The sequence below is a fragment of the Pavona decussata genome, unplaced genomic scaffold, assembly GCF_977016875.1.
Source record: "Pavona decussata unplaced genomic scaffold, jaPavDecu1.1 SCAFFOLD_96, whole genome shotgun sequence".
Lineage (NCBI taxonomy): Eukaryota > Metazoa > Cnidaria > Anthozoa > Scleractinia > Agariciidae > Pavona > Pavona decussata.
In genome coordinates, this window is record NW_028145513.1 from 1,266,473 (window position 1) to 1,285,520 (window position 19,048).

The following is a 19,048-nucleotide window of genomic DNA, read 5'->3' on the forward strand; positions in this document are numbered from 1 at the left end:
GTTCTCTACTTGGCTTTTGCACGTTACTATGACATATTTATGGTGACGTATGGAGGAAAAATTGTAAATAGATTCTAGAACAATAAAGCCAGTGTCAAAAATAATATTTACTTCTCACGGGATGCCTGCATGAACTTCACATTTAAATATTTGGCCACATTTTCTTCTCTCTTTTGACGAGACAATTAGTGCCGACAAAGAGCAGTTTATTAATATTCTGAATGTTATGTAAATATTATGTTCTGAACTGGCTTGTAATAGTCATAACAAATTAAGCTGGGATTGTGTTTTAAGTTAATTGCTTTTTGGTCTACTTGGCAAAAGAATATAAAAATCGCCTTCTTGAAAGTCTTACTGACATTTGTTGTTGTTGTTAGGGTGAGCGTTGTATAATATCGTTAAGTTTTAAGAGATTAGTTTTTTTTATCAACAAGCCATGGCAGTAATTTGTGGTTGTGTTTTCGGGATTTTGCATTACCTCCTGTGTAGCAAAGGTAAGAGAACTAACTATTTTCTAAACTGCATGTCAGTGGTTCTAATCCTTTTAAAATAATATTAGAAATACGTGACTCGCAAAACCTCGCGAAGCTCGGTGGAAAACCCTCTTTACTCGAATTGTAGCATCAAATGACGAGATTAAAAGGTTTCTAAACATAGCAACTATTTTGATAAGCATGGTGTTTTCGTAGTTCCACAGGCTAGTTAGCGGTTGAAAATCTGTTTCTGACGCGACAAAATGTACAACGGGCGTGCAGCGCTGTCGTGTTCGATGAATTTATTTCCCACGGAAAATTATTTTACCGCGGTCACAAAAGGTGTAATTTCTTCAATGCAATCTTTCACAAAAAAGATTTCTGGAAGAAAGGGAAAAGATTCTGGAGAGATAGTTCTGTATCCAGTGAATATTGATGAACATTGCAGTTGAAATTAGATCCGGCACGCAAACTTTCCCGATGTATGCAAATTTTGCTCCAGACAACGCAAGACAGTCTCAGGTCAGTCATACTTTGTTTTTCACTGTTGCTAGGCAACATTACGGACATCTTTAACGAAATATATATGGTCGGTTTTTCTGTGTAACCTAAGGGTAGGTTTGGCTTGTTTGGCTGGCTGTCGTGTATTATTTCAGCGCCATTTTGAATTAATTGTTTTTGGGCTCGCGCCCAGACTTGTATTTAGTTTGAAACACATGGTCGACGTTTTGTGACATATTGGAAGATTTTGGACTTAGGGAAACTGACGAAGCTTCGGTTTCACATAGATTAAAGGCACCAAATATATTGCCCTTTACCTTAAAGCTGGTGAAATGCTGGCCTGACACAATTTTGGAGGGCAAACTAGCTGTTGAGTGACCGTAGCGAAACCGGAAGCCATCTTGCATGTTTCTTTTTGGCTGCTCGGAGTTGAATAGTACTTTGCTAATCACCCCCGAGCTAACCAATCAGCGTGCGCGAAAAGCAATATTCACTTGTGTGGTATTTTAAGAAATGACTTCGGTTTTTCATGCGTCTGTCCTGTTATTTGATCATGAATTGCGACATAACATTGTCAAACAAAAAGCCAGAAGGGACAAAATAAAGTCAAAACGCGGGATAAAAATGCGAGAAACATAAATTTTATTATTTATAAAAACTGACGCGACCAAAATCGAAAACTTGTCTCACTCTTTTATTGGTCAATGGGAAAAGGAGACTTTCTATTGATTGAAAAGTGACAGATTGTCATTTGGTTGTTTTCAAGTTCCCCGTTTGCGTTCGTTGCGTCAATATTGAATTAATTTTAAATTCATGTGTCCGTCCAATGCAAATTAGCCAATGAGCGCGCGACAATTTCTGCAGCTGTTGCAAAAATACTAATAAATGGCTTTTATTGCTCAGTTGCTGACTACTGAGAAAAACTTAAAAAAACAGCTGTCAAAATATGATGCAAACAACTGTGTTTTGACTCAAAAGTTTTTCCGGGCCTCGGTTGTTTTAATCCGGTCTGAAAAACGTGCGTTTCGGTAACGTGCGACACAAAAACCCTTAAATGCCGATTAGCTCGGCATTTCAAAGAAAAAGTGGTTCTCTACTTGGCTTTTGCACGTTACTATGACATATTTATGGTGACGTATGGAGGAAAAATTGTAAATAGATTCGAGAACAATAAAGCCAGTGTCAAAAATAATATTTACTTCTCACGGGATGCCTGCATGAACTTCACATTTAAATATTTGGCCACATTTTCTTCTCTCTTTTGACGAGACAATTAGTGCCGACAAAGAGCAGTTTATTAATATTCTGAATGTTATGTAAATATTATGTTCTGAACTGGCTTGTAATAGTCATAACAAATTAAGCTGGGATTGTGTTTTAATTTAATTGCTTTTTGGTCTACTTGGCAAAAGAATATAAAAATCGCCTTCTTGAAAGTCTTACTGACATTTGTTGTTGTTGTTAGGGTGAGCGTTGTATAATATCGTTAAGTTTTAAGAGATTAGTTTTTTTTATCAACAAGCCATGGCAGTAATTTGTGGTTGTGTTTTCGGGATTTTGCATTACCTCCTGTGTAGCAAAGGTAAGAGAACTAACTATTTCCGAAACTGCATGTCAGTGGTTCTAATCCTTTTAAAATAATATTAGAAATACGTGACTGGCAAAACCTCGCGAGGCTGGGGCTGGGTGGAAAACCCTCTTTACTCGTATTGTAACATTAAATGAGGAAATTAAAAGGTTTCTGAACATAGCAACTATTTTGATGAGCATGGTCTTTTCATAGGTTTGCAGTTGAAAATCTATTTCTGACGCGACGAAATGTACAACGGGCGTGCAGCGCTGTCGTGTTCGATGAATTTATTTCCCACGGAAAATTATTTTACCGCGGTCACAAAAGGTGTAATTTCTTCAATGCAATCTTTCACAAAAAAGATTTCTGGAAGAAAGGGAAAAGATTCTGGAGAGATAGTTCTGTATCCAGTGAATATTGATGAACATTGCAGTTGAAATTAGATCCGGCACGCAAACTTTCCCGATGTATGCAAATTTTGCTTCAGACAACGCAAGACAGTCTGACGTCATTCATACTTTGTTTTTCACTGTTGCTAGGCAATATATCGGACATCTTCAACAAAATATATATGGTCGGTTTTTCTGTGTAACCAAAGGGTAGGTTTGGCTCGTTTGGCTGGCTGTCGTGCACCATTTCAGCGCCATTTTGAATTAATTGTTTTTGGGCTCGCGCCCAGACTTGTATTTAGAATGAAATACATGGTCGACGTTTTGTGACATATTGGAAGATTTTGTAGTTAGAGAAACTGACGAAGCTTCGGTTTCACATAGATTAAAGGCACCAAATAAATTGCCCTTTACCTTAAAGCTGGTGAAATGCTGGCCTGACACGATTTCGGAAGGCAAACTAGCTGTTGAGTGACCGTAGCGAAACCGGAAGCCATCTTGCATGTTTCTTTTTGGCTGCTCGGAGTTGAATAGTACTTAGCTCATCACCCCCGAGCTAACCAATCAGCGTGCGCGAAAAGCAATATTCACTTGTGTGGTATTTTAAGAAAGGACTTCGGTTTTTCATGCGTCTGTCCTGTTATTTGATCATGAATTGCGACATAACATTGTCAAACAAAGAGCCAGAAGGGACAAAATAAAGTCAAAACGCGGGATAAAAATGCGAGAAACATAAATTTTATTATTTATAAAAACTGACGCGACCAAAATCGAAAACTTGTCTCACTCTTTTATTGGTCAATGGGAAAAGGAGACTTTCTATTGATTGAAAAGTGAGAGATTGTCAGTTGGTTGTTTTCAAGTTCCCCGTTTGCGTTCGTTGCGTCAATATCGAATTAATTTTAAATTCATGTGTCCGTCCAATGCAAATTAGCCAATGAGCGCGCGACAATTTCTGCAGCTGTTGCAAAAATACTATTAAATGGCTTTTATTGCTCAATTGCTGACTACTGAGAAAAACTTAAAAAACAGCTGTCAAAATATGATGCAAACAACTGTGTTTTGACTCAAAAGTTTTTCCGGGCTCAGGCCGTTTTAATCCGGTCTGAAAAACGTCCGTTTCGGTAACGTGCGACACAAAAACCCTTAAATGTCGATTAGCTCGGCATTTCAAAGAAAAAGTGGTTCTCTACTTGGCTTTTGCACGTTACTATGACATATTTATGGTGACGTGTGGAGGAAAAATTGTAAATAGATTCGAGAACAATAAAGTCAGTGTCAAAAATAATATCTACTTCTCACAGGATGCCTGCATGAACTTCACATTTAAATATTTGGCCACATTTTCTTCTCTCTTTTGACGAGACAATTAGTGCCGACAAAGAGCAGTATATTAATATTCTGAATGTTATGTAAATATTATAATGTCGTGAACTGGCTTGTAATAGTCATAACAAATTAAGCTGGGATTGTGTTTTAATTTAATTGCTTTTTGGTCTACTTGGTAAAAGGATATAAAAATCGCCTTCTTGAAAGTCTTACTGACATTTGTTGTTGTTGTTAGGGTGAGCGTTGTATAATATCGTTAAGTTTTAAGAGATTAGTTTTTTTTATCAACAAGCCATGGCAGTAATTTGTGGTTGTGTTTTTGGGATTTTGCATTACCTCCTGTGTAGCAAAGGTAAGAGAACTAACTATTTTCTAAACTGCATGTCAGTGGTTCTAATCCTTTTAAAATAATATTAGAAATACGTGACTCGCAAAACCTCGCGAAGCTCGGTGGAAAACCGTCTTTACTCGAATTGTAGCATCAAATGAGGAGATTAAAAGGTTTCTGAACATAGCAACTATTTTGATAAGCATGGTGTTTTCGTAGTTCCACAGGCTAGTTAGCGGTTGAAAATCTGTTTCTGACGCGACAAAATGTACAACGGGCGTGCAGCGCTGTCGTGTTCGATGAATTTATTTCCCACGGAAAATTATTTTACCGCGGTCACAAAAGGTGTAATTTCTTCAATGCAATCTTTCACAAAAAAGATTTCAGGAAGAAAGGGAAAAGATTCTGGAGAGATAGTTCTGTATCCAGTGAATATTGATGAACATTGCAGTTGAAATTAGATCCGGCACGCAAACTTTCCCGATGTATGCAAATTTTGCTCCAGACAACGCAAGACAGTCTCAGGTCAGTCATACTTTGTTTTTCACTGTTGCTAGGCAACATTACGGACATCTTTAACGAAATATATATGGTCGGTTTTTCTGTGTAACCTAAGGGTAGGTTTGGCTTGTTTGGCTGGCTGTCGTGTATTATTTCAGCGCCATTTTGAATTAATTGTTTTTGGGCTCGCGCCCAGACTTGTATTTAGTTTGAAACACATGGTCGACGTTTTGTGACATATTGGAAGATTTTGGACTTAGGGAAACTGACGAAGCTTCGGTTTCACATAGATTAAAGGCACCAAATATATTGCCCTTTACCTTAAAGCTGGTGAAATGCTGGCCTGACACAATTTTGGAGGGCAAACTAGCTGTTGAGTGACCGTAGCGAAACCGGAAGCCATCTTGCATGTTTCTTTTTGGCTGCTCGGAGTTGAATAGTACTTTGCTAATCACCCCCGAGCTAACCAATCAGCGTGCGCGAAAAGCAATATTCACTTGTGTGGTATTTTAAGAAATGACTTCGGTTTTTCATGCGTCTGTCCTGTTATTTGATCATGAATTGCGACATAACATTGTCAAACAAAAAGCCAGAAGGGACAAAATAAAGTCAAAACGCGGGATAAAAATGCGAGAAACATAAATTTTATTATTTATAAAAACTGACGCGACCAAAATCGAAAACTTGTCTCACTCTTTTATTGGTCAATGGGAAAAGGAGACTTTCTATTGATTGAAAAGTGACAGATTGTCATTTGGTTGTTTTCAAGTTCCCCGTTTGCGTTCGTTGCGTCAATATTGAATTAATTTTAAATTCATGTGTCCGTCCAATGCAAATTAGCCAATGAGCGCGCGACAATTTCTGCAGCTGTTGCAAAAATACTAATAAATGGTTTTTATTGCTCAGTTGCTGACTACTGAGAAAAACTTAATAAAACAGCTGTCAAAATATGATGCAAACAACTGTGTTTTGACTCAAAAGTTTTTCCGGGCCTCGGTTGTTTTAATCCGGTCTGAAAAACGTGCGTTTCGGTAACGTGCGACACAAAAACCCTTAAATGCCGATTAGCTCGGCATTTCAAAGAAAAAGTGGTTCTCTACTTGGCTTTTGCACGTTACTATGACATATTTATGGTGACGTATGGAGGAAAAATTGTAAATAGATTCGAGAACAATAAAGCCAGTGTCAAAAATAATATTTACTTCTCACGGGATGCCTGCATGAACTTCACATTTAAATATTTGGCCACATTTTCTTCTCTCTTTTGACGAGACAATTAGTGCCGACAAAGAGCAGTTTATTAATATTCTGAATGTTATGTAAATATTATGTTCTGAACTGGCTTGTAATAGTCATAACAAATTAAGCTGGGATTGTGTTTTAATTTAATTGCTTTTTGGTCTACTTGGCAAAAGAATATAAAAATCGCCTTCTTGAAAGTCTTACTGACATTTGTTGTTGTTGTTAGGGTGAGCGTTGTATAATATCGTTAAGTTTTAAGAGATTAGTTTTTTTTATCAACAAGCCATGGCAGTAATTTGTGGTTGTGTTTTCGGGATTTTGCATTACTTCCTGTGTAGCAAAGGTAAGAGAACTAACTATTTCCGAAACTGCATGTCAGTGGTTCTAATTCTTTTAAAATAATATTAGAAATACGTGACTGGCAAAACCTCGCGAGGCTGGGGCTGGGTGGAAAACCCTCTTTACTCGTATTGTAACATCAAATGAGGAAATTAAAAGGTTTCTGAACATAGCAACTATTTTGATGAGCATGGTCTTTTCATAGTTCCACAGGCTAGTTTGCAGTTGAAAATCTATTTCTAACGCGACGAAATGTACAACGGGCGTGCAGCGCTGTCGTGTTCGATGAATTTATTTCCCACGGAAAATTATTTTACCGCGGTCACAAAAGGTGTAATTTCTTCAATGCAATCTTTCACAAAAAAGATTTCTGGAAGAAAGGGAAAAGATTCTGGAGAGATAGTTCTGTATCCAGTGAATATTGATGAACATTGCAGTTGAAATTAGATCCGGCACGCAAACTTTCCCGATGTATGCAAATTTTGCTTCAGACAACGCAAGACAGTCTGACGTCATTCATACTTTGTTTTTCACTGTTGCTAGGCAATATATCGGACATCTTCAACAAAATATATATGGTCGGTTTTTCTGTGTAACCAAAGGGTAGGTTTGGCTCGTTTGGCTGGCTGTCGTGCACCATTTCAGCGCCATTTTGAATTAATTGTTTTTGGGCTCGCGCCCAGACTTGTATTTAGAATGAAATACATCGTCGACGTTTTGTGACATATTGGAAGATTTTGGACTTAGGGAAACTGACGAAGCTTCGGTTTCACATAGATTAAAGGCACCAAATATATTGCCCTTTACCTTAAAGCTGGTGAAATGCTGGCCTGACACAATTTTGGAGGGCAAACTAGCTGTTGAGTGACCGTAGCGAAACCGGAAGCCATCTTGCATGTTTCTTTTTGGCTGCTCGGAGTTGAATAGTACTTAGCTGATCACCCCCGAGCTAACCAATCAGCGTGCGCGAAAAGCAATATTCACTTGTGTGGTATTTTAAGAAATGACTTCGGTTTTTCATGCGTCTGTCCTGTTATTTGATCATGAATTGCGACATAACATTGTCAAACAAAAAGCCAGAAGGGACAAAATAAAGTCAAAACGCGGGATAAAAATGCGAGAAACATAAATTTTATTATTTATAAAAACTGACGCGACCAAAATCGAAAACTTGTCTCACTCTTTTATTGGTCAATGGGAAAAGGAGACTTTCTATTGATTGAAAAGTGACAGATTGTCATTTGGTTGTTTTCAAGTTCCCCGTTTGCGTTCGTTGCGTCAATATTGAATTAATTTTAAATTCATGTGTCCGTCCAATGCAAATTAGCCAATGAGCGCGCGACAATTTCTGCAGCTGTTGCAAAAATACTAATAAATGGCTTTTATTGCTCAGTTGCTGACTACTGAGAAAAACTTAAAAAAACAGCTGTCAAAATATGATGCAAACAACTGTGTTTTGACTCAAAAGTTTTTCCGGGCCTCGGTTGTTTTAATCCGGTCTGAAAAACGTGCGTTTCGGTAACGTGCGACACAAAAACCCTTAAATGCCGATTAGCTCGGCATTTCAAAGAAAAAGTGGTTCTCTACTTGGCTTTTGCACGTTACTATGACATATTTATGGTGACGTATGGAGGAAAAATTGTAAATAGATTCGAGAACAATAAAGTCAGTGTCAAATATAATATCTACTTCTCACAGGATGCCTGCATGAACTTCACATTTAAATATTTGGCCACATTTTCCTCTCTCTTTTGACGAGACAATTAGTGCCGACAAAGAGCAGTTTATTAATATTCTGAATGTTATGTAAATATTATGTTCTGAACTGGCTTGTAATAGTCATAACAAATTAAGCTGGGATTGTGTTTTAATTTAATTGCTTTTTGGTCTACTTGGCAAAAGAATATAAAAATCGCCTTCTTGAAAGTCTTACTGACATTTGTTGTTGTTGTTAGGGTGAGCGTTGTATAATATCGTTAAGTTTTAAGAGATTAGTTTTTTTTATCAACAAGCCATGGCAGTAATTTGTTGTTGTGTTTTTGGGATTTTGCATTACCTCCTGTGTAGCAAAGGTAAGAGAACTAACTATTTTCTAAACTGCATGTCAGTGGTTCTAATCCTTTTAAAATAATATTAGAAATACGTGACTCGCAAAACCTCGCGAAGCTCGGTGGAAAACCCTCTTTACTCGAATTGTAGCATCAAATGAGGAGATTAAAAGGTTTCTGAACATAGCAACTATTTTGATAAGCATGGTGTTTTCGTAGTTCCACAGGCTAGTTAGCGGTTGAAAATCTATTTCTGACGCGACAAAATGTACAACGGGCGTGCAGCGCTGTCGTGTTCGATGAATTTATTTCCCACGGAAAATTATTTTACCGCGGTCACAAAAGGTGTAATTTCTTCAATGCAATCTTTTACAAAAAAGATTTCAGGAAGAAAGGGAAAAGATTCTGGAGAGATAGTTCTGTATCCAGTGAATATTGATGAACATTGCAGTTGAAATTAGATCCGGCACGCAAACTTTCCCGATGTATGCAAATTTTGCTCCAGACAACGCAAGACAGTCTCAGGTCAGTCATACTTTGTTTTTCACTGTTGCTAGGCAACATTACGGACATCTTTAACGAAATATATATGGTCGGTTTTTCTGTGTAACCAAAGGGTAGGTTTGGCTTGTTTGGCTGGCTGTCGTGTATTATTTCAACGCCATTTTGAATTAATTGTTTTTGGGCTCGCGCCCAGACTTGTATTTAGTTTGAAACACATGGTCGACGTTTTGTGACATATTGGAAGATTTTGGACTTAGGGAAACTGACGAAGCTTCGGTTTCACATAGATTAAAGGCACCAAATATATTGCCCTTTACCTTAAAGCTGGTGAAATGCTGGCCTGACACAATTTTGGAGGGCAAACTAGCTGTTGAGTGACCGTAGCGAAACCGGAAGCCATCTTGCATGTTTCTTTTTGGCTGCTCGGAGTTGAATAGTACTTTGCTAATCACCCCCGAGCTAACCAATCAGCGTGCGCGAAAAGCAATATTCACTTGTGTGGTATTTTAAGAAATGACTTCGGTTTTTCATGCGTCTGTCCTGTTATTTGATCATGAATTGCGACATAACATTGTCAAACAAAAAGCCAGAAGGGACAAAATAAAGTCAAAACGCGGGATAAAAATGCGAGAAACATAAATTTTATTATTTATAAAAACTGACGCGACCAAAATCGAAAACTTGTCTCACTCTTTTATTGGTCAATGGGAAAAGGAGACTTTCTATTGATTGAAAAGTGACAGATTGTCATTTGGTTGTTTTCAAGTTCCCCGTTTGCGTTCGTTGCGTCAATATTGAATTAATTTTAAATTCATGTGTCCGTCCAATGCAAATTAGCCAATGAGCGCGCGACAATTTCTGCAGCTGTTGCAAAAATACTAATAAATGGCTTTTATTGCTCAGTTGCTGACTACTGAGAAAAACTTAAAAAAACAGCTGTCAAAATATGATGCAAACAACTGTGTTTTGACTCAAAAGTTTTTCCGGGCCTCGGTTGTTTTAATCCGGTCTGAAAAACGTGCGTTTCGGTAACGTGCGACACAAAAACCCTTAAATGTCGATTAGCTCGGCATTTCAAAGAAAAAGTGGTTCTCTACTTGGCTTTTGCACGTTACTATGACATATTTATGGTGACGTATGGGGGAAAATTGTAAATAGATTCGAGAACAATAAAGTCAGTGTCAGTGGCTGGGTGGAAAGCCCTCTTTACTCGTATTGTAGCATCAAATGAGGAGATTAAAAGGGGCATAGGATTTTTTTTTGTCGATGAGCATGTTTTTTTTTTGTAGTTCCACAGGCTAGTTTGCGGTTAAAAATCCATTTCTGACGCGCCGTAATGTACAACGGGCGTGCAGCGCTGTCGTGTTGGCTGAATTTATTTCCTACGGAAAATTATTTTACCGCGGCCATTGCGGTTGAAAATCTATTTCTGACGAGACAAAATGTACAACGTGCGTGAAGCGCTGTCGTGTTCGATGAATTTATTTCCCACGGAAAATTATTTGACGGCGGTTACAAAACGTGTAATTTCTTCAATGCAATCTTTTACAAAAAAGATTTCTGGAAGAAAGGGAAAAGATTCTGGAGAGATAGTTCTGTATCCAGTGAATATTGATGAACATTGCAGTTGAAATTGGATCCGGCAGGCAAACTATCCCGATGTATGCAAATTTTGCTCCAGATAACGCCAGACAGTCTGACGTCTTTCCTACTTTGTTTTTCACTGTTGCTAGGCAACAGTGCGGACACCTTCACGGAAATATATAAACATAGATATATATATAAGTAGAAATACGTGACTCGCAAAACCTCGCGAAGCTGGGGCTGGGTGGAAAGCCCTCTTTACTCGTATTGTAGCATCAAACGAGGAGATTAAAAGGCGCATAAGATTTTTTTTTTGATGAGCATGGTGTTTTCGTAGTTCCACGGGCTAGTTTGCGGTTGAAAATCTATTTGTGACGCGACGTAATGTACAACGGGCGTGCAGCGCTGCCGTGTTCGATGAATTTATTTCCCACGGAAAATTATTTACCGCGGCCACAAAACGTGTAATTTCTTTAAAGCAATCTTTTACAAAAAAGATTTCTAAAAGAAAGGGAAAAGATTCTGGAGAGATAGTTCTGTATGGGGACGGCTACTATTAGAGTTATCTTCATAGAGTTATAGCGTGGAGTTAGAGTTGCAAAATCCTGAATTCAAGATTTTGTACTGCCAAAATCCTGAATTCAAGATTTTGGATGTACAAAATCCTGAATTCAAGATTTTGTACTGCCAAAATCCTGAATTCAAGATTTTGGACGTCCAAAATCTCGAATTCAGGATTTTGGCAGTCGTTAACTCTAACTCTAAGTCATAACTCTACTGAAATAACTCTATTGCTAGTCGACCTCGTTCTGTATCCAGTGAATATTGATAAACATTGCAGTTGAAATTTGATCATGCACGCATATTTTTTTCGATGTATGCAAATTTTGCTCCAGACGACGCCAGACAGTCTGACGTCATTGTGCGGACACCTTCAAAGATATAAACATATACACATATATATATATATAAATATATTTTTCGCTCGAATTCGCGCGGCTTAGCTCCGCTCGGGCCGGCTCGGCCCGACAAATTTATTAACCTCGCTACGCTCGGGCCTTCGGCCCTCGCTTCGCGAGGAAATATATGTTCTGCTCGAATTTGCACGGCTTAGCTCTTGAGCGCGGCCTTCGGCGAGCCTTGGGCCCGACAAATTTATTAACCTCGCTTCGCGAGGAATAGTATTAGAAATACGTGACTCGCAAAACCTCGCGAAGCTGGGGCTGGGTGGAAAACCCCCTTTACTTGTATTGTAGCATCAAATGAGGAGATTAAAAGGTTTCTGAACATAGCAACTATTTTGATGAGCATGGTCTTTTTGTAGTTCCACAGGCTAGTTTGCGGTTGAAAATCTATTTCTGACGCGACGAAATGTACAACGGGCGTGCAGCGCTGTCGTGTTCGATGAATTTTTTTCCCACGGAAAATTATTTTAACGCGGTTACAAAACGTGTAATTTCTTTAATGCAATCTTTTACAAAAAAGATTTCTGGAAGAAAGAGAAAAGATTCTGGAGAGATAGTTCTGTATCCAATGAATAAATGAACATTGCAGTTGAAATTAGATCCGGCACGCAAACTTTCCCGATGTATGCAAATTTTGCTTCAGACAACGCAAGACGGTCTGACGTCTTTCCTACTTTGTTTTTCACTGTTGCTAGGCAACATTGCCGACATCTTTAATGATATATATAAATATATATATAATTCTTCTCAGAAGTTTAGGCTTTAGGAGTTATCATCGTTTATTGCGACAATATGTGTCGTATGGTTCGAAGTTATAGGAGCACACTCATCAGGCAATTTTTAAAGAGTCGTTAAAAATTGCCTGATGAAAATGTTTATCAAAACAGTAAAGATAAATTCGTTTTCCGGCCTCAATATTTAAGGCCCGGTTGAAACGTCGCATTTCACATGTGCTGAATATAACTCCTATTTTAGTCGACTAGAATAATTAAATGCGGCATTTGATTCAGACGTCGAATTTAATGGTGCCGAATTTAACTCCGTCCGCCTTCAATGTTTTTGTTTCCGTTCTACCAGTTGACGAATGCAGCTTGTTTGAAGTAATATCTTCATTGCAAACAGCGTGATGAAAAGGCGCAGGTCAAGTGATGGCCAAAATGACTCATCTTGGCCTTTACTCGACCCGCGCCTTTCATCGTTTCATTCAAGCACGTCTCACAATATGCCACAGATTTTCCCGCTTTCCACCGAGGAGTGTCCTCTTCATTTTCAAACACCGAGCACCTCATACAATAATAATTGCTGCACGTCAAACAAGTATATTTTGTTTTTAAAAAGCACGAACTGCACATTCCTTCGCCTCGCGCCATTTATTCAAAGTGCTGTTTATACTCTTCTGCGCGTGGCATTTACGGATTGTGGTTACAAAATGAATAATAATGATTTACTATAATTTATGTATTGTATTCGGCACATGTGAAATGCGACGTCTGAATCAAATGTCGAACTTAAGTCGAATATTCGACTTTTTCAGTCGCAGATTCGACGTAAGTCGAATTTAATTCGAAACTGTGGAATTTAATTGATTCAAACGTCGCATTTCACATGCAGTTAATTCTCGAGTTTTATTCGGCACATGTGAAATGTGACGTTTGAACCGGGCCTAAAATATTTATGGTGAAATCTTTATAAAATAGACAGCAGGATATTATAGCTGAGTGGCCGGTGTCTGTATTGTACTGAAGGTGTTTGACGTTTGCATGGGGCCTCGAACTCTGAAAAACTAGATACCCGCATAATTAATTATCACCTTGTGATAGCAGATTTTGGAACGCGAATTTAATGTCATTTCAAAACCTAAAAATGTTTGTCTCTCAACAGAAAAAAAAATGGTTGTCTAGTTTTGTTGAAAAATGTCCACCTCAGTGCAATAAAACTATCGATTAGTGCTTCTGTCCAGAGACGGAGTAGGTAGAATGGATTGAAAATTGATAAATGTTAGGCTAACGTTTTTCAAGTTCTCGCATTTTTGTTTCCAAAATGCGCTAGAACACATCGCGAGTTGAAGAATTGAGTTTATTTCTTTTTTTTTCTTTTTGTAGCGAAATAGAGGTCTTTTTTCACCATTTTAAATAAAAGAAGTCCCCTTCAAGAAATTATGCTGTACGACGCACTAAATTTTGGTTCAAATTTAATAACTTTTAAATCAATCATTCCAGTTAGTATGTAATAATAGAACAGCCTAAAGCCATAGATGTTATTCAAAACACTTGTACAAAGGCTTTATAAACATTAGACTTGAAGAGGCGGTACACGGCTTAACAGCCATTGACAAATTTATAATATTAGAAAAGAGAAAGACAAAAATGAAATATTAACTTTCTGTCTGAACACCTCCTTTTGGACTCCAACAGTTTGAAATCCTTAGAGCAAAAACATTCTATAAGCAAGAAAAAAAAACTTTTGCAAAAGAAAAAGAAAAAATAGGGCAATTTGATCTGCTCTCGACGTCTAATTGCTTCATTTGTGTGATGGCTCCATGAAAACAACTATTAAAATCAATTGATTTTGACGCTAGTAGTTCTTGTGTTTGCTGGTCAGGTGTCCCAGGAAACGCTTATCGTTTTGCCTTTTTTTTTTGAGTAGGCGGGCAGGCATAGCTCACGACGAGATTCTAGAAACCGGACTTTTCAAGCGTGTCATTGTAGAATTAGAGACAGTGTCTTGTAACAGTATTAAGGTAATAGTAGCAGTAGAGTTATAGACTGGTTGCTGTCAGCATTCGCTAGCGATTTTGCGACCTAGATATACAAAGCGGGAAAGCAAAATAACTTCCAGGAACAGACACTGGCAAATAGACTAAGCAGACTAAACAGAATTAACAAAATAGGCCATTTCCGAGTTGCCGTGTACCTAATTATGAAAGCGAGGCTAAGTGCAACAGCTTTTCATATGAAAATTAGTTTTGTTTGCATGTGAATGAAAACTAATTTTCATGATAAAAACTTTTCACTTTTTTTTTTTTTTTAAACACCTCGGAAATGGCCTATTGCTGTAATGGGGATTTTACAGAAATTAAAATCTATAGCTGGTAATTTGTTATTATATATTCACAAAATACTTGTAAAATATATTTAAAAAAAAATTTATTGATATTTCTAATTTAGTCAGTAATTTGTTAGATATAAAAAAGGTTTAAGATAAATAGCAACAGTTTTGATTTTTTTTAAAAAACACTTTCGACAGCTCTTCTGTCATCTTCAGTTTAACATTCAAAGAGCCATTGAAAGTAAAAAGTTGAATTTATAATCAGTACATACAATTGATTAAAAAGGAAAAGTCAGCAATGTGTTTGGCGGGAAAGACTCTATCTCAAAATTCAAGCGGGCTTCGTTCGTCTGTTGTATATACAAATTGTTGTGTGCTGTCTGTAATGCCTGTTACGTCGGCGAAACCACCAGGCATTTTGCCACAAGCGTTCGTGGGCACTTTATAACCACTGATAGGACTTCTCGTTTATTCAAACACTTACAAGCTTCTAAGCAATGCCATAGTTTGTGTTCGCCCAATTGTTTTAATATGATAGAACATGCTTCCACCAATTTTCAGCTTTACATAAAAGAAGTTATTCATATCCAGTGGGAACAACCTACTTTGAACCAACAATTGCACCATGTAAATTTAAAACTTTCTTTCTAGTCACACATTGTCACGTTTTCTTTAATTATTGTTACAGTTTTTTTCTTTTCTCATTAGCATTTGTATGTATTTATTATAAATTCAATTTGCGCTTTAAAATTTAAACTGAAGATGACAAAAAAACCGCCGAAACATGTTTTCAAAAAATCAAAACTGTTAACGTTTTTCTCAAACTTTTAACCTGCATGCACTTTACCGTTATCCAGACCTTTTGTTAGATATCCCTGAAATGTCTGAAATGTCTAGTGCGTTTGCATGTAAAACACTGACCAACTACGATCTTTGGACTTGCAGAAATTGTGTGGGGTTTGCATAATGTCTGTACATTTAAACAACACTATAAAATCTCTGTTAAAGGGCGTATACTAGGTACTGTAAAAAGGCTTATACAGGGCACTGTAAAAGCAATACAAAAAGGCTTATACGGGCATCGTAAAATCACTGTATGAAGGCGTGTACGATTCACTCTAAAATATCTGCAAAATGTCGTGAGCGAGGTATTGTAAAATCCCTCAGCTGTCATACTGCATTAAAAAAATATTTCATGCAAAACATTTTATTTGCAAACTGATCAAAGGCATGGTCATCTAGGCTTTTCAATCGGTATTAAGTGCCACCAAACAGCTATTTTTCTAATCGAGAAATCTTTCTTGATAGCTTTGGCTTTTCACACGACTACATCACCGACACGATGGCGCGGACAAACGACTTGGGGCACATCATATACCGGTGCATACGTCACCACTAGGATGCCAACACTAACTTGCAATGTTCCTCTGATTGGAAAAAAGGGCAGTTTTGATAGCCCGGCTTTCAAGCTTACGAGTCAACCTTGTTTCACAAACAAACGATGGATGATCACAGTGCCACAGGGTCACTATGTGGAGATCATCATAGAAAGTATAGATCTTGGTCCACGGGCGTGCTTCCTTGATACATATATAATCATGAGAGATGGGCATTCTCTATCAAGTAACGTGCTTGGACATTACTGTGGAGGTGATACCAATCCTCGAAACATAAGTTCCAGTGGCAACAAGATGTTAGTGGAGATACATCGGAGTTGGAGATCGCTTTCAAGGGATTCTTTTAGCCAGGATAGTCCAGGATTTAAAGCTCGCTACGTTGCGAGACAATTAAGCGATGGAGGTTGGTATAATTTTGTTTTACCTTCTAATGGAATGAACAGGATTTAGTTTCATTGCTTTGTTCTTACTTGCCTGCAGCCTAATTTGTATTTTAACTGAACATCCACAAACGGTCACCTCTCTACACAGCTCAGTGTTATTTTCGTGTCGGTGGTTTCCATTCTGATGGAAATGTTGCTCTCGCCTGGAAAGTTCCATGGAATTAATACCATACCTGGATGTCCTGGGCCGGGTTGTTTGAAAGCCAATTAACGTTAATCCACGATTAAGAGTTAACCAAGGTTTTCATCTCGCTCATTAAAAGTGGTTTTTGAAAGCTTATTTTAAGCTCATGCTAAAGAAAAGTCTAAGTTAAAACTAAGGGACAAAAATTTTTGGCAGAACCTTCAATGATTAGTTATTAAAATAAGAATCAAAGTTCATGTTAATCCGGCCCCTGCATGGTGTACAACTGAAGATTTGGCTCTTGTGCTTTGGCTGCACCGACGTTTCTGATTTTGTACTAATGTGGTATAAAATGAAATCGACAGGGAAGGTGATAGTAAAAAATTAATTGAGGGCCAGGGGAAGAAGATCAAACAGATTGAAACAGTTGGTCGAAGATTTGCCATTGCACTTTGGCAAACTGTTTTGGTTTTCTTAGATCTGAATGTTAGCAGGTTTTTGGGTAAATGAGAAACTGAAAGAGTGAGACGATTTTTGGTACATGTTCATTTAGCGGGAAAGAAGTCGTTCCACTGTTGCAACAGTTCGTCCAGGAGGACGTTCTTTTCAAATCGAACGCAGATCAAAGTCATTTCAGTTCAGTTTGTGTGACTATTTATTTTGTTTCTCAAGGTAATTGCACGCTTTTTGAACCTGTCAAGGAAATCCTAGATTAATATTTGGGCATAACATTTTGTTGTGCAAGGTGGCTTAACTTTAAAGGCTGCTGAAATCTCAGTACCGAAATAAAATGTGTACTTGTCCATGTAAAAGAGCGCAGTTGAGTGTTACTTTGGCTATGCTGAAAAATGTGGATGTAACTTTTACGTATGTTGGTAAAATTTTGACCTATATTTGTTTAGCAGGTTATAAAACCAATTTTAGATTTCTGTAGTCGCCAGTTATATTTTATGTTGCGTGACCTGAACTGTGAAGCGCCTCTGCCAGGACCCTATGAATCATGGCGCTATAGAATTTATCCATTCTTATTTTAAAATTATGAACTGCAGTGCTACAGGAATGAAGGCGGGAACGGTTTAAAGCTATCTTTCTTCTGTTTAATTTACACAGAAGCTCCTCAATATTCTCTGCGACAACACAGTGTAACAATAGCTGATGGATCGGAATCGACTTTGCGGTGCCCAGTTCATGGCTCCCCCGCTCCCCAGATCGTGTGGCTTAAAGATGGACAACTACTGCATAACAGCACTAGTGTCATGTACAAACTATCCGCTTGGCAAGCAAAAGAAGGACCGTACTTTTGCTCGGCAAAAAACTTGTTTGGATCAACTGAGAATATAACACTTCTGGTCATCAAGCAAAGTAAGCTGGAATCCCCCCGTTTTTATACTTTATGTTTATTCGTTCTTGTTTGGGACAAATTTGGGGAAGACAATGCAGTTTCGCTCACTTGTCTGATTATGCGACTCGTAGATCAGCTGTACTTTTATAAAGACCTGTACAAAACGGATCACCTGATGATGAAATTATTTCCCAATCTAGGATTACTGGTCCTTTCAAGATGAAGCAAAACCGAAATGTTCTTGTGGAGGAATAATCTTCCTTTTGACCGTCTCAGACGAACGAATCATTAATTAACGCAAAACCAGACCAACTTAACGTCTCTCTCCAATGCTTTGCGAATGTTAACAAGAAATGGCTCATATATCATGGCCGCTAAGCCAATTAAATGCCTGGAATTGCATTATACAATTATCCAGTTTTTAATAATGAAAAATCATGGAACATCTCGAAGTAACATTCAATCAAAATGACGAGCTTTGACTGTGAACTGGTTCACCAGTGAAGTCTTCGTCCCGTCCGATTATCTGCTCCTGGGTTTCTGAGGATATGTAGTCACGCCACTCCGCCAGTCAATTTGGTCCAGGCTCGATTCCCGTCTTTCTTGTTATTTGTGAGTTGTGTGTTGTTGGTTCTAGTCCTTGCCCGATAACTTTTCTCCAGGTACTCCGGTTTTCCTCTCTCCCCCAAATCAAACATTTCCAAGGTTCTTTTGTTTTCTTTCAGGTTGCTCACAAAAGTGTAACTGCTCAATGCTTCAGCCACGTCCTTCTTGGATGAAAGTCCAATGCCTTGGACAAAACCTCAACATACCTCCATATGACATCCCACACACAGCCAAGTACTTGTAAGTCCAAACATTGGGAACATATCTTTAACATGTTTCAGTAATACTTAAACCCGGTATAGTGCAGTCAAAGAG

General features: G+C 38.0%; 2 protein-coding genes across 4 annotated transcripts in view; one reads left to right on the top strand and one right to left on the bottom strand.

Moving 5' to 3' along the window:
• The window catches only part of LOC146472865 (uncharacterized), a 97,656-nt gene that overhangs the window by 53,100 nt on the left and 25,508 nt on the right, over positions 1–19,048 (top strand). For 2 of the 3 annotated variants that reach the window (XM_085119101.1, XM_085119102.1), the window contains exons 1-4: positions 8,545–8,744; positions 16,130–16,621; positions 17,896–18,147; positions 18,853–18,973. The exons of the other annotated variant lie outside the window; for it this stretch is intronic. In XM_085119101.1, the coding sequence (XP_084975227.1) occupies positions 8,687–8,744; positions 16,130–16,621; positions 17,896–18,147; positions 18,853–18,973 (923 nt within the window). In that variant the 5' untranslated portion in view covers positions 8,545–8,686. Of the gene's footprint in view, positions 1–8,544; positions 8,745–16,129; positions 16,622–17,895; positions 18,148–18,852; positions 18,974–19,048 lie in introns of those variants that run through there. 3 annotated transcript variants of the gene reach the window in all.
• LOC146472867 (ankyrin repeat and MYND domain-containing protein 2-like) overlaps positions 1–19,048 on the bottom strand; it is a 79,702-nt gene that overhangs the window by 23,361 nt on the left and 37,293 nt on the right. The gene's annotated exons all lie outside the window — the stretch shown is intronic.